The sequence below is a fragment of the Malurus melanocephalus genome, unplaced genomic scaffold (genome assembly GCF_030028575.1).
Source record: "Malurus melanocephalus ecotype Western Australia unplaced genomic scaffold, MMel_1.1 scaffold_89, whole genome shotgun sequence".
Classification (NCBI taxonomy): Eukaryota; Metazoa; Chordata; class Aves; order Passeriformes; family Maluridae; genus Malurus; species Malurus melanocephalus.
The window spans coordinates 1,184,750-1,205,937 of record NW_026623321.1 but is presented as its reverse complement, the minus strand read 5'-3'; the positions used below and the strand labels follow the sequence as shown (position 1 = coordinate 1,205,937).

The following is a 21,188-nucleotide window of genomic DNA, read 5'->3' as shown; positions in this document are numbered from 1 at the left end:
AGACAGAGGGATTGTAACAAGAAGTACTCAGRTCCCAGCACCATGACTTTAAAACCCCCATGGACAACAGGAAAAGACAACTTGGAGGGAAATTAAGTTTAAATGTACCTTCCGGTGACTTTCACATATTGCCCATGGCTGTGCCTCCTCCCTCCCCAGACACATCCACACACAAATATGAGCCGAATACCATCCCGAGATGAAATGTTTAGAGAAGGCAAATTTGCTGTGGTCTGCAAAGCACCACAAGTGCAAGATAAAATAACTCTGCATGCTACAGAATGTCAGGTAAACACCAATTAGGAGCGTCCTGCAGTGGCAGTGCATTTGCCATTTGCATTTGCCATTTCATTACCAGTTCATAGATCTCCTCTTCTGGCTTTGGTACGTAGAACTGGAGCTGGTTGTCCAGGAGGAATTTGAGGCGCAGGTAGTGAGCAGAGTGATCCAGCTGGTGTGTCTGCAAGAGACAGAGAGGCTTTAGAGAGAAAAGAAAAGCAGCSCTCCCCTCATCTCTGACACTCACAGGAACAAAACCACCCCAGCACCAYCTTCCACTGTGATCTGCTGGCCTGAAAGCTGAACAGAACTTGGAGCTCCTGCTCCACCCAGGAATGAGCATCCATGCACCCCCCCAGGGCACTGTGAGCAGCCTCCCTGGCTCTGCTGACCTGGCATTCTGCTCCCTCCCCAAGCTATTCCARGAATCAGCTCATGCTGCAGCAGCAGCAGCCTCAGAGCACGCCTTTGGATAAAAGGATATTCAAATAAATGTTCTGCTAACAGAGCAAAATATGGCAGGAAAGGTGTTTTYTGTTTGGTTTGGGGATTTTTAGCATCTTCATAATTTAGCATGTAAATACCATGTGGCAGATTTCAAGCAAGGTTAATAACACAAAAAATCTGTCTGTCCTCTAAAGTCAAACCAGCACAGACACACTGGCTTTGCAAGGCTAGGGAAAGCCAAGAGTTGCATYCTGGATTGCATCCCTGTGGAAACAGGTCACAACATTTTAATGAATTAGTTATAATTAGATGAGGATACAGCATTTGGTCTGGGAGATGTTAACGACCTTTTCTCAGCGTGTTTAATAAGGTTGATTTAAGCAGAGGTTAATGCAGTGTGTAATCAAAACACATTACAGCTATGATAAACACAAAGGATATCATCCAGAAGTTACTTTTAAAGTTCCTAAACTAAACCTAATGAGAAACCCCAAAGTGATTCACAGATACAGGAGGTAAATTCTCATCACTGTCACTKCTGAAATCCCATTATTAAAGGCTTTTATACCTCATCCTTTTCATTTTACATCAGCAAATTACCAAGGCTTCCCAGGTTGTGCTGAAAACAATGGCTTATCTGAAAATTCATGCAAGAACATCATTTTTGCCTGTTTGTCCTGGTTTTTGAAGCCTGGCTTTTCCAGTTCCAGCCATGAYAGAGCAGCAATGAGGTGATGAGCAATGTACACCAAGGGACCTGTTGGAAACATCCCACCCTGACCTCCAGCAAACACACAGACAACATGAATGCTTTGGAAAGTCTGGATTAGCCTAGGGGTAAAAAGCCTACCAAGAAGAAAAACTAAAACAGACACATCTATTGCTGTATTCTGCCTAATCCAAAGATCAAATTATTCCTGTATGAAATGGAGTATCTGAAATGGAATCAGCTCCATAATCCAGACAAATTCCTAGTTAATTAGATAATGACTTTGAAATCTATCACGGGCCAAAAGAAAAACACCTGAATGGAGGAGATCTTTGCTCCTTCACTTCAGTTTTTTTTCTTTTTTGGAAAGCTTTTCTCACTGATTACCACTGTTTTCAGTAGTTTGATCTCTTACAGACACACATGTACCTACACCCCAGAAACTAAAGGGAAGCAGAATTGGCTCTGAAGGCTCAGAATGACATAGAGGAGTCCTGGGTTTTTCTCTGCTCAGCTCACGTTACTGTTCCTAGACACAAAAACCATTTGTATTTAGAGACACTCATTTCTTCCCATAAATCACATCAGCCCAAGTGGATGCCCTCAATCCAGCACCCTGCAGCCCCATCCAGGTCAGGAATCAGAACCACAMCCACGCTGCAGCCCATGAGCCACCCCCTGCAGTTAATTTACATCCTACAGCTGCCCCAAGGCTTTGTCTTCTCAAAGTCTGACATTGGTAAAGTGTTTCAAATAGGGCCATGATTTTCTGCTGAAGTGAAAGGAATGGTTCCCTGAATGTGGACACAGCCAGGCTGCCCTAAAAGCCAAACCATTAACCCACTTTTGTGTTGCTGGGAGCTGCATCCATCTGTGGGGAGGTGGGAGCAGAAACAAGGCAGCTTTAATATAAGAATATCCTTTCGAGACCACCCAAAATACATTTCAGCCATCCAAAGCAGCTTCTTGGTTTATTTATTTCTCTCCTAATAACTCTGGCTATGTCTGGACTAAATTAAGCAGCTAACCCCATTTAAGGCCCAAGCCGACAGCTTAACCAACGTGCTCTGGAAGCAGAATTTACAGCCAGGGCTGTGATCCCATTGCAGRGGCTCCAGTGCCACAGAGGGCTGGCACACCACCCCAGCTGTTCAGCAGGTTGGCACCTTCCCAGCGTGGAGGGGGAGAGCTGCGTGGCAGGACCGTGGGAGCTCAGCAGCCATCCCACAGCATCGCTCCTGCGGGGCCTCAGCCTCTCCAGCCCAAAGCACAGCCCTAAAGCAAAGCAAGCCCTACAGCATCAGGCTTAAGGGGCTTCTCAGAGGCTTCAAGACAAACCCACAGACCCTGGGGAATCTACTTCTTGCTCCTTGTGCAGGTCCCTTTGAAAAGGGGATGAATTCCCCTTCATGAAGGAAAAAAATCCCCAAACCTTTCCTGGCTCAATTTTTATGCAGTCAAAAGACTAAAGGCCATGCAGCCATCTATGCCAGGGTTGTGGTTGTCAGCTCCACACTGGCTCTGTCCAAACACAAACACAGAGCGTGATTTTCTCCTCCATTTTAAGACACAGAATTATGCAAATGTCAGTGATGCATATACATTGGTTCACACTGAGCAGTGCTATCACAGAATCACAGGATGGTTGAGGTTGGAAGGGACCAGCTCTTTCCTATCAGCCATAGAAAGCGATTTGATGAATAAACAGTGAATTTTCCTGCCTTCCTAGGGATATTGATAGTTACATCTTAGAAGAAATCTTTGAGAAACCACTTTAAAACTGCTTCAAACMCTCCTCCCACCAATCCTGAATCATAAAAGTGTCACAAAGCATCCTCCAAAGCCCAACTCGCTGTACAATAACAAGCAGCAATGTTAGCATAAGAACACGTTTTCCACAATGCCTTCAGTGCACTTAATGTTCTCCAACAGAAGAATCAAGCTCAGTTTAACAGCACAGATTTAACCACATCTACAAACATGAGGAGCTTTACATGAAATGTAGAGCTTGAAATGTTTACTGTACCAGAACTYGACTGGTTCTCAGATGGCAGATGGCAAACTGATGTGAAATGATGTGGATCAGATATTAAAGGGGGGAAAATGAGCTGAATGCAAGAGACAGAAGAAAGAGATTGATTATTAAATGCTACAGAAAAGAAGGCATCCCGAGAGTGTTTTTCAGGCTGAAAACTCTTACAGAAAGGAAAGAAACAGGTAATAGCTCTTGAAAAAAACACTCACCAACCTCCCCTTCTCCTTAAACACCCCCACCCAGTGCAGCAAACACACAGAGAGAGACCAGGCCCTCAGCAGGCACCTGCTGCAAGCACGGAGYTGCACCAGCTTACTCCGGCCGAGGGGTTGGTCCGCTGAGTTAACCACTCTTACCCAGAGGAAAACATATATCCTAAAAATAAATCATTACTAATAATGTGTCATCCAGCTTCTCTATTATGCTTCTCTCAAAAAATGTCATCTTTTGCTGCACACAAAGCAGAGCTTTCACAAGCTGCAGYGCACCTGGCAGAGATACGAGCGCACCATACAATTACTGGGAGCAAGCGCCTTTCTCTCACCTTCCCTTGCGTTGGAAGCGCATGCAACACGTTCTGAAAGTGCCCAAACTTGAGCTCTCAACAGTAATAAATGTTTTCTTTTCTCCTGCTGTTGTTGTTGTACAAAGCAGACTCACTTTTCGGAGCAGCATGTGACAGGAGTCGGGTCTCGCTGGCTCAGAAAACGCACATTATGTAGATGCCAGATCTGAAAGCCTGTGTTTAATTTGTCAAACCTTCCAGCTCTTTAGAGATATAACTCTTTTTAATGACCCAATGTCTCTGATACTTCATCTGGCAAAGAAATCCAGGTGGCTTTTCTTCCCCCACTCCAGTGTAGATGAAAGCTTTTCCCTGGCCCTCGTGCCACCCACACGAGGCTGGGTCTGACTGCAGTGCACACAGAGAACACGGGCACCTTCTCCCACTGCTGGTGCTGCTGCCCTCCCCAGAGCCAGCCAGGGCAGGGAAGGAGGGGTGGCACAAGGRAACAGGTCCCCTGGCTCTGGGAAAGGCTGGCATCACCTCAGAGGAGGGAAGGGGCTGTGGGAGGGATGGCAGAGCTGGGGATACCACACCACTGGGCACCCCAGGGGCTGGGAGAAGGGTCCCACACTCAGCCTGGTCCCACTGGAGGGGCAGTGGAGGGGCTGAGGGCTGTGAAAGGCAGACCCAGTGGGTGACAATGGCACTTCCAGGCTTGTGCCTAGCAGCCCGAGTGGGAAAGGCAAACCAAAGCCTCCGTGCTGCCTCTCCCTGCACCAGCCACATTCCCTCCAGCTGCAAGGAGTTCTGTGCTGCGCTCCTGGCCTCCCCTCACCTGCAGGGAGCTCTGTGCTGCACTCCTGAAATTACCTCCAGCTGCAGGGAGCTCAGTGCTGTGCTCCTGGCTTCACCTCCAGCTCCCTGCAGCTCTGTGCTGCGCTCCTGGCCTCCCCTCACCTGCAGGAAGCTTTGTGCTGCACCCCCAGCCTCACCTCACCTGCAGGGAGCTCTGTGCTGTGCTCCTGGCCCAGCACCRCAGTGCAGTTGGTGTTTCCACCTTACACAGAACTGTTCTCCCAGTGCAGACAGAGCTGGCACACGGGGCTGCCCCAGGGCACCCTTACCTTGCAGATCATCTCCAGCACATCCCGGGASGTGTCCCCAGGCCGGATGACCGTCAGGACGGGCTGGTTGTTGGGCAGGCAGAACCAGGAGGGCGTGAAGTACTCATGGACCCAAATGTCACAGTCGGGGTTGTGCTGGTGGACACTGCTCAGGGCCACTTCCTTCTCCCTCTAAAGACACAAAAGCCATCATGACTGTGCCAGCCCAGCACAACCCCCTTTTCATCAGGAGCTGGTGCATCATGTGCTGCATCACAGCCCTCCTAGACAGAAGATATTTTGTTCCTAGACCCAGGTTGAAGGCTTGTCTGGACAGGAGGCTGCAGTTTTCCCTGAACAGGGTAGAGTGTGCTATCCCATGCCACCCACACAGCTGCAGCATACTTCTACTGGGATTTCACCCTATGGCTACCGGGAACGCTCAGAATTCAACTAAAAATAGTATAAAATAGGATAAAAGCAGATTTAAATTTGAAACTGAAATGCACAGCGTTTCTGGGTAAACCAATGCCAAMAAAACTGGTGTAGGTACTGCAGCTCCAATGCTTAGAGATGGYAAAACAGCAAATTTTAGCATTTATTCTGCATTTACTGTCTGCAAACGGGGGGGAGGGAGGCAGCTGGAGAGCCGGGGTTTTACCTTGCCATCTGGGACTGTGTCATCAAAGATCCCTTCRAGAGATTTCTTTACTGAATCCACTCCTTCTCCAAACACCTGAGGAACAACAGAGGGAATCTGCTTTAAAACATGAATGGGACTCCCCGTGTGCAGCACATGCCCAGGGCAGAACAGTTAACATCCAGCACAGAAATCAAACTGAGAAACACAAACATCCATCTCCAAACACACTGACTGGAGAAATTTTTCACTGCTGTTGGAATTTGGGATTTGGGTTGGGGAAAACCTTGTTCAGGGTGGGTAAGTCCCACACAACAGTCCCTCTAAACTCTTTCTGTCTGTCATCCAGAAAGAAATGACACAGGAACAAGGAGGTGTTTTCAGCAGAGAGGGGATCCCAAGCACCAGGTCAGCTCGCTCCAAGAGCTGCTCCTTGAACACAGGGAAGTGCTGTCCTGGGTCTCCTGTGTCCACACCCCCAGCTCCTCACCAGGACCATTCCTCCTGAGCACAGCTGTGCTGCACTGGCACAGGCACAGCTTTGCACCACTGTGTTCACAGAGGATTGCAAGGCAGTGACCTGGGGGACCTTCCAACATTCCCTGCCTCCCTGCTGCAGATGCACTGGAGAAAAGGAAGATAGCAGCCTGATGAAAGAGCAGGGCAGGTGAAAGACARGCTGGTGAGGGGGTGGTGCAGGAAGGTTAGAGGCCACTTCTGTTTGGAGCTCTGTCCTGACTTCCTCGGTGGAGCTGGACTGATTTTATCTCTCTGTGCTTGGTTTCCCCACCTGTGAAATGTGGGAAATGAGCACTTCCCCCCCTCTGCCAGTGCTGAGCCATCAGCAGGGCTCTGCTCTGGCTCACTTTGCAGTGACCCAGCTGCTAGAACGTACTCAGAAAACACTCAAGCACAAGCCAGAGTAACCCTTCTCGAATGAAATAGGAGCTGGGAACCCAGCATGAGCCAGAGAGCCAAAACCAACAGGATTCCATGCAGGAGGAATGACCAAACAGGAATATGTGCAGGATCCACCCCAAATCAGCACAGGATAGCATCACATGGCCAAGCAGGGCTGGTGCTGCAGCAGAAGGGGAAAATGAAAACTGAAAAGTTCATTTTATAGCTCCACATTAGCACAGCTCTAGGATCATGTTGCTGGGTTTGTTAATTCCTCCATGGCTAAAATCACGCAGGATGGGAAAAGGTCTCTGCCCTTTAGGGATTTACAGTTCGTGCTTCCAATGGRCACTTTGCACATGCAAGGGAAATGTGTTCAGGCACTGCATTTGAACACTCCGCTTGCTCAAAACTTCACACTTTTTGCAGCTCTCCCCCCAATGGCTTTCCTTTAACCTGGAGCAGAATCCCCTTCCATGCCTGCGCTGTGGGGGCAGCAGTAGGGGAGGCAATGTGAAGAATGCAATTATCCCCACTGAAAGGGGGAACCAAATGGGAGCTCAGGGGAAAATGAAAACAAGTTTGAACACACAGCACGGGCACCATTCCAGCTTGGGACAAGGGATTTGGGGCAAGCAAACACAAAGCAACAGGGATGCTGCAACACCTGCACAAGGAATTGGGAACGTGCTGCATTCTAGCCATATCCTGAGCTTTTTGCTCAGCCTCTAAATATCAGGTGAATTTTTCACGTCTCGCTCCAAACAAGCTGAACAATTCCACAGCATTCATCCTCTGCTGAACAAAACAAACACCCACTGCTGCTTCAACAGACAGCACAAAAAATCACAGGGCACACGTGTGTCCCCAGCCCTTCTCCCCACAAAAAGAGGGAGGAGAGAAAGAAAAGCAGAGCCTACATTTCCTGCAATTAGATGAGATATAGCTCTCAAGAAGTGAAAGCTGTAATTAGGGATGTTTGGGAAGAATAACAGGGAAGCACCTTCCCACCACACTGAAACATGTTTTCTAGAGAAAAATTTGGGCARTGACTCAGTGGAAACAGCACAACTTTTGTTTTTTTGTAAATCAGAAGCAAAACAGGGAGTGTCCCAAATAAATGCAAAGCTTCTTCTCACTTTAGGAAGTTTTCACGAAACTCAGCTACGCTTAAAGCATTGTACGARCTCATAATTTTAAATTAAAAATAATGAAACAAGTCTGACTTAAGGGTTTTTCCCTTGCAGGGTTTTATCTGTTTTACACTGGTGCTTGTTGCTCCTGAGATTAGGGAAGGAAAAGCAGAAGCAGAAGCAGCAGAAATTCAATAGAATTCAACAACAGCAAGGGCAAATTCTAAACCTCGGATGGGAGCTGCTGTGCACTGATCTGCAGCTCCAGGCCCTCATTTTTGAAGAGGATGAGGAATGACTCCACACCAGTGACTCTGCGTGTGAGCTGCATTCTCCTGCTACCAAACCTTGCAAATAACGACACCCCAAACATCCCCGTGCTTACCTGGTTAATGCTGGGCCTCCCTTGCTTTTTCTTCGAGGTAGTATCCAGCCCCCAAAGAGAAGAAAACCTGCTCCTCCGCTTGCTGGCAGACCTGGACATGGCCTGAGTCCTTCTCCTGACTCCCGACTCCCCGGTGCGAGCTGCCACCTGTCAATGCCACATGGCTTCAGAATCAGGGGCTGCAGCAGCCGCTGCACACAAACATCAATATTGAAATGGACATGCCCACCATCTCCATCATTTTTTGGCATTAATTTATTTCAAATCAGCCTAAGCATCACAGAGCAAAGCCTCAGCACCAGTGAAGGGTTTGGGTTTTTTTCTTATTTTTCCTTTTCCTAGCAAGGTTTCAAAGCCGGGCACGTGAAACATGAGATTTCCAAACTTATCTGTTGCTTCCCAAAAACCCAGTCTTCCTCTTTGCTGTTTCCTGTGGAAACACTCTGGCCATGCTGCTGCTGACTCAGAACTGCAGCAAGGCCAGATAAGGCTTGCTGGGAGGTCATAGCACTGAAACCTGTGCTTCCTTAAAGATAAGGGACATCTAAAGGAGTGAACAACACACAGCAAGGGAAAAAGTGAGCTGGACTGACCCTTCCCATCAGAGCAGGGTCAGCTGCTCTGCAAAATGGCCCGTGGCGACAGAAGACTCGTGCCTTTACTGAGCCAAATGATCTCTGGGGCCRGTTTGCCAAGAGAGGAAGCTCTGGAGGAGATCAGTGGGACATTACTCAGAGGTWCTCAGGCTGAAGTCAAAGCAGGTTTCCCCTTGCAGGCGGCCTGAGGAGAGGCAGCTCCTCTCCTGCCAAAAGGGAGTGGTAGGGAATGGCAGGAATGAATGAGAGGCAGGGCACAGCCAGCCAGMCAGACAGACCCACCCTGCCAACTGAGCACTTCCTGGAACACCTGAGTGCTGCATTCCCACCGCCCAAACCAGCACAAGGGAGCTCGTCCCCAAGTGATGCCCCAGCTGCCAAGCTGAGGAACTGGGCTTTTGGATGCAGCACACCCAAAACTAAAGCCAGGATGGACAGAAGGCTGGTGCACCTAGAGAACTGTGTGGGGAGTGGGGCTCTCCTTGGSAAACATGGGAAAATCAAGGAAAAGGAGAACTTGACCACCACAGCAACACTGGCATTTCCACAGCCTGGACTTGTGAGACATTCCATAGCTGGGACATTCATGCAGAGCCACCTGGGATGAGCTAAGCTATCCCTGGACAAAGGGGACATCTTCAGCACTCTTCACCCAGTGYCACCCCTGCCATGGTCAGGGACACCTTCCACTGTCCCAAGGTGCTCCCAGTCCTATCCAGCCTGGCCTTGGACACTGCCAGGGATCCAYGGGCAGCACCAGCTGCTCTGGGAAATTCTCTTCCTGAGCCCTGAGTTAAGGCTCCAAATGTGAGGCTGCATTTCCCCACATTCCTGGGGGCAAAGGAGGACACGAGAGTTTGCTGAGAGGAGAAGAAAACACGTGTCTCTTCCAACACAACATTCTCAAAACACATTTTTTTCCCTTGGCTCTCCAGAGACAGCAGCATGAAGAGGCAGACTGTTTTTCAGGCTAACGCTCAGTGCTTTGCTTGATGCGAAATTAAAAAAAAAAAAGCATAAATGCAAATTACATCCCGCCACTTAAAAAATATAATAAATCCACCAGCAATTAGCAGGATGATGACGCTAATCTTTTCATATAGGAAAGAATAAAAACRCCCCTGACTGAATTACAGCTCTGCATTCAATTGAAGGGTACAGCTGACATCTACAAGACAACAGTGGAGCTCAGCTATTTCTGTGAGCCTCCAGGAGTCCAAGCCGAAACTACAAGAACTTGATTTAAACTCATTAAAACCATTAAAACCTCACCACTTTGCTAAACATTCCCTGTACTTTTAAGAGCTGGGTGGTTCCAGCACTTAAATTTAAACAACCATTCTTTGCCACACCGKAGGTGGCACAGAAGAACATTTCCCTTCCCTCGTGGAACATCAGGTGCTGATCACCAGAGACCGGATATTGGAATAATCGGTCAGTAGCTCCATCCATATGGAAGAAAGGGAGCCATGCCCGACCAGGTCTCAGCCAGCACATGCTGAGGGCCTCAGAATGGCTCCAGTGACTTCGCAGCACTTGTGGATCGAGCCCAAGCCTGTGGACASTAGAGATGACCCTGCTCTGGTAACAGCATTACTCAGAGGTGCAGAAATTCTGTTTACAGTAGAAACCCCAAATCACGCATTCAGGAGGAAGATGGATCTTCCCTGTGGCCGTGGCTCACAAGCACCCGCTCCCTAAGGCACARCCAGCGAGGAGCAGCATCTCCTCACCCAGTGAGGCTCAGGACAGGGCTCAGCCCCTCTGTGCTCGGCCCTGCCCCTGCTCCTGCCTCACTCACCAGCGCGTGGAACGACGACACGGAGAAGATGCCCAGGCGGCCCATGGCRACCTTGGTGGGGCGGCTGGCGAAGGCCAGCAGGCGCTTGGGGTTGGGCAGCTCCCCGCCCTGCAGGCTCGCCAGGTAACAGCGGTACCGGAACAGATCCATCTGGAACTGCTCCAGGTTCTGCTCCCACACGAAGATCTGGGCCGGCCAAGGTCCAGGAGCAAGGGGAGAGAAGGGAGAAGAGGGTGGTAAGTGCCTTGAAAAAATTCCGCTATTCCCAGTAACACACCTTTTCACCGATGCTGATCCCACACAAGAAACCCTGATTCCTCATTTTTCCCACAACCCCCCACCCTCCCAAACCCCTAAAAGAYACAAATAATAAGAGTTTTCATTAGATGGAAAACAACTTTTTCTAYATTTGTGGCAGAAGTCTCCTGGGACAACTGCTCCTTTGATACAATGCTAATTAACAGGATTAAAATTTCATTTTTAATTTTCTTTGTATTTCCACGATTTTCTGCTCAGMAGTCCCTTAAGAGGCTTCTTTCACGCATCAAGAGCATCTGAGGAACCAGAAGAGCAAGCCCCACCAAACTCCAGGCACAGGGCACCCCAAATCAGCAGCCACAGCAGCAGCTTTGCTGTGAGCATCAGCAGAGCTTGAAAAGAGCCATACACTGGGGATAATTAATCTGATCAGTGGAAGAGTGCTGTAATCAGCCTATGGAAAGACTTATTTAAATAATTCAAATAGCTTATAGGAAACAGTTTCAAAGCATCCAGACAAACTCAGTTACATAAAGAGAGAGACTGCCCTGCTCTCTCACTGTGACTGACAGAATTGAGAGAAGCTCTTTAGCATCTCCCTCCTCTTTCTCCCCCATCCTCACGGGCTTCCAGGGGGTACAAATCTCTTCAGCTCAGCCCCAGCCACTTGCCATGCATTACAGGCACACTTGGCAGCCGTGGTACGAGAGCTCCAAATGAGGGAAGCAGGAGCCATATGTTCATTTCCCAAAATAAGGTGCTGCTGCAGCAGCGGGAGAGACATCTGCTCGAGGCTTGCTGCTTCTGAAACCCAGCCTCGCTGTCCACTTGAAGGCAGGAGGAGCGGGCCCCAGGGGAGCCAGGGATGCAGCCACAAGGTCAAGGCAGGCCCTTGTGACAAGCAGAGAGCAGAGAGAGCTTCTTGAGGCCAGCTGCCAGCAGCAGCCTCTGGTTTAACCAACAGCAGCAGCGGTGTTTCTTGGTCAGCTGCTYCCCAAGGTGTCCTGCAGCCTCCTCAATCAGCCTCCTGCTATCCACATTTCCTGGAGGCCAGAGGAGACAGCCCACCCTTTCCTTGGTGGGGAGATGGTGCAACTCAGGCAGCCAGCACAGCTCTCTGGCTCTCCTCCCCAATCACTAGGAAACCTTAAACCCTCACTAGGGACTTATTTCACAGGAGCAAGAGTTTACCTGATCCAGTATAGTCTTCTTCTTCTTGGAGTCTGTCACAGAGGACAGCTGCATCTCACCCATTTTCTTCATCTTCTCGTCCATGTCRATCTTCTGCTCCAGCTTCTTGATCTCTGTTTTGAGGAGCTTGACCGTGTCCTCCTTGTGGTGCTGCCGCGCCACGGCGGTGGCACAGGCCGAGTGGATCGCCGTGATCCAGTTCTCCAGCTCCGTCTGGCTGCAYGTCTGAATGGAGGCAGGGAGCGGGACAGCGAGTCAGGATCCTTTTTGAAACTGATTGCAGATTAACAAATGCAATTCCAAGGAATTTCCCTTCCCTTTGATCTCAAGATTCAAAGCCTTAAATCCACTTACTCCTGTCCAAGTAAGAACCCCCCCATGGTCCTTAAGCGGGCTGTTTTATTTAACTCAGCACTTGGAATTACACCTCTCTCTTGGAATTACATCTCTATCTTGGAATTACACCTCWATATGTGCTCTGCAGCTGTGGGGTRCTTCCCAGCAGAACCTCAGGAATCACCTGCCTGGCTCGATGCAGTGCTGCCACAGTTTGCAGCTCGGCATTTAACAGTGATTGCTAAACTCCAGTTCTGTAAGGCAGGGAATGCACGGTCCCTGTGCTCTTCCTGGGATGGAGAGCCTTCCTGGCATGCAGCAGTTAACAATAAATTAATGGCATAAAATGCRACCATGATAAGCATGAGTAGCTTTATTATGGTGCACAGACAAACAAGCTTTCCATTTCTGAAGGTCCCAAARCACCCTGAAGACAGCCCTGTTATCAGTAAAGGCAGGCTTATCCTCATTCTCACAGCTCTGGCACTGTCCCTTCCCAAGCATGGATATGACAGCCTGGGAAAAGGGAACACTACCCCTCCCTGGAAGTGTCCAAGGCTAGGTTGGACAGGCCTTTGAGCAGCCTGGGAYAGTGGAAGGCAGGGGGTGGAACTGGATGATCTTTCAGGTTCCTTCCAGCTCAAACCACTCCATGAGACACCAGGCTGGAGCATGGGACACCAGCCCATTTTTCTGGAACAGGACTATTCTGATCAGAGGCTTTTGACACACAAAGAAGAATCTTTCCAGATTCTTCTCTCTAGATTTTCAAAATAAAAAGTCAGTCTTCTCAGGCTTCTTACTAAATTCCATTCCTTTTTACAGTAGGTTATAAAACAAACTTTACAGCCAGCTCAGGGTTGCAGAGGACTTTCCATGAGTGTCAGCCTGTGGCAATAATCACATTGCTATTTGGCTCCTGGCTGGAAAAGTAGCAAGGTGCCAAACCACCTCATTCTAATTAAACTTTCTGATGATGCCTGATCTATTAATAGACAGCCCAGCATGACTTCCCTGCTTGCTGGAGAAGATGAGGAAGGTCATCTTTGCTGACCTTCCAACAGCAAAGGATGAAGCCAAGGAGAGGTTCCAGAGAAGCCCAGCTCTGAGAATCACACATGCACGGGCTGGGCTTCAGACTGATGCTCCCCAAACTTCTGTGGTACTGACCAATCTCATACTCCCCAATTTCCTTGCCTAAGCAGAAACAGGATCTGCTCCAGCAGGACCGATCTCCTRCTTTCCAATCTCCTTGCCTTCAGCTGGCACTGTGCACAGGATGTGCCTGAGACTGGTCAGGCTCCCWGCCCAGGCAGTGCCATGAACAGCTCCCATTCCACTGCTGAAGATATTCTSAGTGCCTCTCGCTGAGGAATGTCTGCTGGAAATACAGGAATTATTTGCCAGAATGGGAGACACTTTGCCCACAGTCAGGTGGTGAAACCTCATCCCCAGCAGAGAAGAGAGCAGTGCTGGACTTSGCATGAGATGGTGAATTTTGATAATTCCTAGCAAAATCCTAACAGTGTTTTTATWGTATTAAATATCAAAGTATTATCTGTATATACCATGAGATTCATTTTTCTTTTTGGTTTCCTGGGGATTGGGAGGAGAAAAAGGACCTYGAGTGGATTTTATGAGCTGGAGATGAGCAGGCGATGGGAATCACTCCCCTTCTGCAGGGAAAGGAGCACACAAACAAGCTKCAAACACCTGACACACAGCAGCGTGGTGTCACAAGCTGCTGGGAGCTCCTGGCAAACACATGTGACATGTGCCAGGGCTGGCTTTGTGTGGGCACAGCCAGAGCTGTCTGAGGCATGTGAGAGGGATCGGATGCTTCTGGCTGCAGTGCAGTGGATGGTTACAGGATATCCAGGATCTGTGGGCTTCACAAAYAGCCCTGTTTTTCTCTTGCACAGGACAGCAACAGTGTCCTGCATGTCCCTCCTTGCCAAACCCGCTGCTACAGCTCTGTGCTGGGTGTGGGACACAGGCAGTGAAGCCTCTCTGAAGCCCTGGCTGTAACACCCATTCCTTACAAGTCCCAGAGGGTAGCACAGCACACTCAGAACCAGCTGCATGTCCTGTGTARTGCCTGACTCGGTCTGTGTGTTCCAAGCATGCTGCCAAGTCCAGTTTTTAYAGTGATGCAAGAACATTTCTTCATTCTTTGCTCCAGCCATCTACACAAAGAGGGTCCAGCCAGTCAATAAAAAAGCAGACTGGACATTGATCATGTCCAAATCATGTCCTTCCTCTAGTGCTGCTGGAGGAAAACCCCAAACCTACTGGAGTCAGCAGGATTTCCCATTGATCTCTAGCACAGCTAGGACATCTTCCTTGAGGGGAGACAGAAAAAGAGGAAAACTTTGTTAAAACCAACCTGGAAGAGGAAAGCGTCGCCGAGGGAGTTGCTGAGGCAGAAGACAAAGTCCTTCTTGGGGTGCTCAGGCACAGCTTGCACGATGCTGTTCTCCACCCAGACAGCGTGCTTGGGGATGCTGTTGTGGTCAATGCCRGACCTGCCGTCAGTCTCGTAGAAGAACAGTGTGCACCCTGCAAGAGACAAGAGGCAGCACATTCAAACACCCTGCAGCTCCCCAGCACTGAGACTGAGCCTGTAAACAAACCCTCACAGCCAGGAAGAGGATTTGCCACAGCCTGTCATGGTTTTCACAGTGGAGAGCACCAGCAAAYGCCCATTTTTGAGCTTGGTGAAGTTTTAATGCCAAGTGGGCACACCATGAGCAGTAGGGCACCCCAAGCCCTGACTCACAGCTGGTTTATTCTCCCTGGGTTTTGCTCTCCCAAGGATTGCCAAAACAGAAAGCCACGCACTTTCTTAGTAAAATAAAACCCCAGATGAGAAACGTCAGAAGAAGTCACAAATTTRGGGTCATCCATGGTCACCACATCCCAGGGAAGAGTCAGGTGTGAGACCCTGTGTCCCCTGAGGGTGACAAGCAGCTGTGAGCCAGCCCTGGGAGCAGACAGGCCCCCGGGCATGGCCAGCCTCAGCCTCTGCTGCTGCTGCTTACAGTCCCTGCAAGGCAAAGACCAAGCCATTTAATTACTGGATACAGTCAGGAACTGGAATTAAAATGGGCTGGGATGAGCTGTGCTTGCTGAAAGACTGACAGACAAAAAATCCTAGCTGGGGACAGCAAACAACTTGCTCAGTGTTACAAAATTATCTTTACAATCCTCCGAGTGAAGGAGGAAAAAACATAGAGCAAGTGTGCAATTTGGAAATTCCAAAACAGAAAAGGGTCTCCTCCTCTCGCAGCTTCCCACAGGATCCCCAGTTGTTTATAAGCTGGCACGCAGTTGCTGTKTCAATGGAAAGGGATGCTCTGGTACCCAGGCTCTCAGAAAACTATTTGCAGCCGAACAATGGCAGCTGCTCACTTCAAAGCCTGGGGTAAACACTGCCAGTACCAAGGCACAGCAATCCAAGGAGTTCACACTCCGCTTGAGTCAAAGCACTTCAAAACAAGAGCACTTCCCCGCTCATCCTTCCCCTTTTTYCTCCCAGATGGCCCTTTGTTTGCCTGATCCTCACAGCAAGACCTTCCTGCCACAGGGCCCCCTCCTCGCAGGAGATTAGGGCTACCCCTCACCTCCTCTCTCCTCTCCCATGGCCCCAAGGGAGAGCTGGCTCCTAACTTCGCGATTGGTTTCGAAACAGTGCTGCAAATTAAAAAYCAACAAGTGCTCTAAGAAAAGCTCTCCGTGGGGAGGACAGAGTTTGAGCACATGGAGCTTTTTGGGTGACCCCACTAGAGCAGGAAACAGCTCTGCTTCTTCTGGCTCCAGCCGCAGCRGAGGACAGGGAGGCCAGTCCTAAAACTGTGGCTTCCTGTTTCACTGCTGCTGAACCACATAAAGATGAGTTTATGAGCACATATGAGCCAGGCAGGAACTGCAGCAATCCAGGGAGAAGAGGATCTGTGTCCTGGGAAGCCAAGGCAGGAAGCAGCATGGCCAGGTRCTGAGGGCTGCCCATCACGGGGTGGGTGACACAACCAGAGCAAATGTCACCCGAGCCACATGCCAGCCTCAATGACCAACCCTTGGCTTCCTGTCACACAACACCCCAACTGTGCTGCAGCTCACTTGGTGTTTATACTTGTGAAGCATCTCCTGGGGAAGGGGAGGCCCTACAGCCCAGGAGGTACAGGAGGGATGCAGAGTGTGTCAGAGCCCCTGTGTGAAGGCCATTGTCACCACCTAAGGGCTTCCACCATCCTGTGCCTGCAGTGGCACATGGACATTTAGCAGGTAGCAAGCCACAGACACACTTCTCCAAGGACACACCAGGTGCCCAGGGAAGCCACCCCAATACTATAGCTCAAACTACACAGGTGCCATCACTGAGCACATCAGCAACCGCCACGTACAACCTCTGAAAAACAGCAGGGCCACTCCTCACACTGTGTGTGAAGGACACTGAAGTTCACAGCAGTTTTTGTGACAAGTTACCACGGGTGCCCACCCGCACACACCCCTGCCCATGTTCTGTRTACCTTTCAGGGACACCCAGTAGTGCTTCCACTTCCTGCGCGTGGCCGACTCCACCTTCTTGTTCTTCTTGTGCACCAGGAAGTTTTTGACGGCCAGGGCGCCGGCCTTGCGCACGGTGCCCTGCGCRGCGGTCAGCAGGATGTCGGACTGGCCGGGGGAGCTGAGCGTGCCACTGCTCTGCTCGTCACTCAGGGCTGAGCCAGCCTCCTCCAGCTGCTCACTGTTGGTGCTCATCTCCAGCTCGCGGCGGAAGTTCTCGTAGACGCCCTGGCGCAGCCCATCGCCCGCCGAGCTGCTGCCGCTGTCACTGCCGATGAAGGCACGGCTGGCCGGCGGCGAGTAGCTGGCCGTGGTGGCGTTGGAGCGCCGCGACAGCAGCTCCGTGTCGGTGGCTGCGCCCTCGATGCCGCTGTCGGTGAACTCGCTGCCCTCGCCCGCRTTGACATCCTGGGGGTGGGAGAGATGTGGAGTGAGGGAAGAGCCCGGCTGAGACCCCGAATGCCCAGGTGACACCGCATTTCTCCACACCTCCATTTGGCCTGGCACTGTACATCCCTCATCTCTTTTCCTCCCGAAGACAAGCAACTGGAGGAAAAGGTGGGGAAGGTGACAAACAGGCACCACAGCTGTCTTCAGTCAGTGAAGGGCTCTCCACCTCGGACAGAAGGGTGAAGCTTCCCATGCATTTCCCTGCAGTTTCATTTTCAACATTTTGTACCTCAYAGCTCTGGGGCTGCACTTTCCTAATTGCTGCAGGAGTCCCGGTGGTCCATAATTTGCCCTTGGGGCATCTAAGGTAGGATTCCTTCCTTCTGGAGCTGAACAACTGGAGGAAAGGCTGGGGTAGAGGCAGAGATTCCAGCACAGGTTAGGAAACACCACTCCAGGTGGTACCGCTACAGCCGCGGCAGTTTGGAACATAAGATGCAGCATCATCTGTTTGCATTAAGCCGAGTTAACAGTGCTAAAGGTTTTGCAAAAGGAGAACATATGGTAACAAAAACTGGCAGCGTCTAGAAAAGCAGCGCCCAACCTACGCRTTTTGAGGAGAAAACACTGATATTGTGCTTTCACACCTACAGCTGAAGATACATTTCAGACACCCCAAGGCTGACCTTTGAAAATTATGTAACCAAAAAGGCTCTTATTTTTTTTTCCTCCTGACAGGTTAATGTGGTTGAGATMATTTCTGTTTTCATCACAAACTGTAATGATGGGCCATGTGATATTCCCCACCAAATCCCACAGACCCTTCCTGGTCCCCAAGAACTTGCAGTGGAAATGTCAGAAGAGACACGAACAAGAACACGGTCAGTTTGAGCAAGACAGGGAAAAACACCGCTGAAGCGGCGTTTTGAAGGCTGTGACTCAGCCTGCCCCCTGCTACGAGGCTAATCCCCCCAAGGGGTATTCACCACCACCTTGGCATTTACAGATATCGGCGGCAGATTTGGGAGGACAAAGGCCAAGCCCTGTAAATGGAAACAAACATTTTAGGTACTCGGGGGAAGAGGTAGCCGGGGAAGAAGACGCAAAGAAGTGAGAAATGTGGCCAAAACAACAGGAMTTTCAGCCTCTATGTCTCCTGCAAGAGCAACCGGTGCTTGATTCAGAAAGTAATAAAAAGAGGAGTCTCTGAGAAGAGGTAGCAGAATGAAGTATTTATTTTGAGAGAAAACAAGCTTCCAGATGTTAGTTTAAGCACCAGCCTTCTTTGCATCCAACAGCAACTCTGTGGAAACAAAGAAACCCTCCATCAGCTCTCTTTGAAACCATCCCCCTGCGGAGCAAAGGGCTGGATGAGGAGAGATGAGGTGCAGGGGAAGGGCTGACTAATGTCTACAGATGATGAAAACCTTTCAGAGTGTCACAGGCTTCTCCTTACTGAAACACATTTTTTAATGGATTTGTTAACAAAATTATTATGGGGGGAAAAGACAACTCAAAAAAGTGGAGTAAAAAGCAGAGTAAAAGGGTTCGGGTAAAAAATCGGAGTAGAGAGATTCGGGTAAAAATCGGAGTGACTCGAGTAAAAAAACGGAGTAGAGTGATGTCAGAGACTGAAATATTATAGTTGATGGCTTAAGGACGCTCTGCATACTATAGTAAAACTATACAAAAGCAGCAGAGAAAGCCGCCAAAACTCTGAATGGGACCTGGCTGCACTGCTCACTGCCCGCTGATCGAAGATAAGATACAGAACATCTCAGAGCTGGAGAGAAGGACACATTCACAAAGGGATCACGCTTAGCACCTACTCTGAGCACCTTCGGGTGGGGACCGTCCCCCCTGAGCTATCGGTACCGGACCAGCACAGATCCTCACACCAAAGGGTGATGAGGGGAGAAGGGGTGATGGGGTGTGCCCGTGCTCAGAGCAGAGAAACGCTCGTGCTCTGCTGTGCAAAGGAGCTCGGCTGTGCAGCCCTGCACCCCGGGACAAGTTTATCCACATGAAGGACAGTCGAGGGGCTGTCAYAGCCCATCAAAGACCCCCCAAAGGAACCCCCAGACCCTACAGCAGCGATGATGCGACAGATCCCCGGTGTTGCAAGAGACAGTGTCAAACCAAGCCCGCTGCAGGGGYGACACGTGGGCGTTCCCAGCTGCCCCAAACGTGCATTAATGCACTGGATTSTGTACTCTTGTGYGTGGCGGCAGCGGCGAGGACCCTCAGCACCCACCAGACCGGATGGAGGGGAGCAAYGAGACGTCGTTGGGACCCCCGGAAGGGTGATATGTCTCCATCTAACCCTGTCACCTTCTCCCTGTTCCTCTGCATCCTCCCCTCCCCCTGCACACTCTTTCTATTTTACTTTCTTCTCTCTTTCCTTCTCTTTTACTATAAAATAAAGTATATCATTTTTTTGGCATCGACATTTACTCTCGTTTGTTTTTAATCTCGTTTCAGGAATATTTTGAACCTTTTTTTTTTTTTGTTCCGTCTGCTTTTTTCACGGACACTTAGTTTCCTCTGTAACTTAAATCCGATTGTAAGAAGTAACGGGTAAAAACCGGAGCAGAGAACGCAGGTCGGGTAAAACTCGGAGTAGAGTGACTCGGGTAAAATTTGGAGTAAAGTAATCYGGGTAAAAGTAACTAGATTCGGGTAAAAACTTTTAAGGCATTAATGTTCAAGGGATGAGCCCGTTCTTTATAAGCACCGCTTCCCAARGGAGGTTTGTTGTCCAGCTGGAACAAGCACTTCCTGCCCTGCTCAGTGAGCACAGGGATGMTGCTCCATCTGGTTATTTAATGCAGCACACGGTGACAGAACAGCCAATATTGCTCTGCTCCTCYACGAGTGAACGAGCCGAGCAGGGTTTCCTGTGAGCACAGCCYTGTCTCTGCTCAAAGCAGCTCTCACAGCCACACGTGGATCCTGCTGCTCCCATAYATTTGTTTGTGGAAGACAATCACCTTCTCATTCCATGTAGAGGAGGGGAAGCGGTGCTGCTCAGAGCCCCGTGTTTACAAACACTGCCACAGCAAGGGTTTGCCCTGTGCTGTGAAAAGCTGGATGGAGCAGCTTGCTCTGCCAGCACTGCCCCACGGGAGCCACGGCTGCTCCAGACTCGCACAGCCAGGGCACTGCCCCTCTCCAACACAGCTACAGTGACCAACAGGCACAACTGAACCCAGCCCCCAGCAGCACTGGGATCATCATTCCTATGGAATCACTGTTTCCTGGCCCCTCTTCCTCCCGAACTTCACACTGACACACAATAGGTTTAGACAGATTATCGGAAAGGAATTGTTCCCTGGAGGGTGGAGAGGCCCTGGCACAGGGTGCCCAGAGAAGCTGTGGCTGCCCCTGGATCCCTGGCAGYGSCCAAGGCCAGGCTGGGCAGGGCTTGGAGCACCCTGGGACAGTGGAAGGTGTCTCTGTCCATGGCAGGGGKTGAACCGGAATGGRATGAGCTTTAAAGTCCCTTCCACCTAAACCATTCCATGATTCTATGCTCTACTAAAAGGACAGAGCTAATTCCAAAATCTTAGCCAATGTAGCTTTTAGGAAGCTTGTCTCGCTTTAGTTAAAATGRGTTGATTTAAGAAAACAAAGAACTACTAAAACAGACCACCAACCTGAGGGAGATAGGATTTGTAATCTTGCCAGCTAGCGTATGSATCAAATTTTCTTGGTGCCGATTAGCACTTGGAGTATTTTTCCAAAAAGTGAAGTTTCCCAAGAGCTGCAGTGTAAAGGCTCTCAAGGTCCCCAATGCCCAGTGTGCCACAGCCTTCTCAGGCAGCCTTGGTGAGACACTGCATTACCTCAGTTYCCTCTCTATAAATGGGGCTTATACCCTGTAATTAATACATGAGTTAATCAGTTTATAA

General features: G+C 49.8%; 1 protein-coding gene across 1 annotated transcript in view; it reads right to left on the bottom strand.

The window, feature by feature from the left end:
- The window catches only part of TIAM1 (TIAM Rac1 associated GEF 1), a 96,069-nt gene that overhangs the window by 36,980 nt on the left and 37,901 nt on the right, over positions 1-21,188 (bottom strand). Inside the window, exons 3-10 of the mRNA XM_057368174.1 lie at positions 16,851-17,295; positions 14,708-14,880; positions 11,986-12,210; positions 10,537-10,722; positions 8,140-8,286; positions 5,743-5,817; positions 5,103-5,273; positions 356-460 (exon numbers count right to left, since the gene is read on the bottom strand). Coding sequence (XP_057224157.1) covers positions 356-460; positions 5,103-5,273; positions 5,743-5,817; positions 8,140-8,286; positions 10,537-10,722; positions 11,986-12,210; positions 14,708-14,880; positions 16,851-17,295 — 1,527 coding nt within the window. The remainder of the gene's footprint in view (positions 1-355; positions 461-5,102; positions 5,274-5,742; positions 5,818-8,139; positions 8,287-10,536; positions 10,723-11,985; positions 12,211-14,707; positions 14,881-16,850; positions 17,296-21,188) is intronic.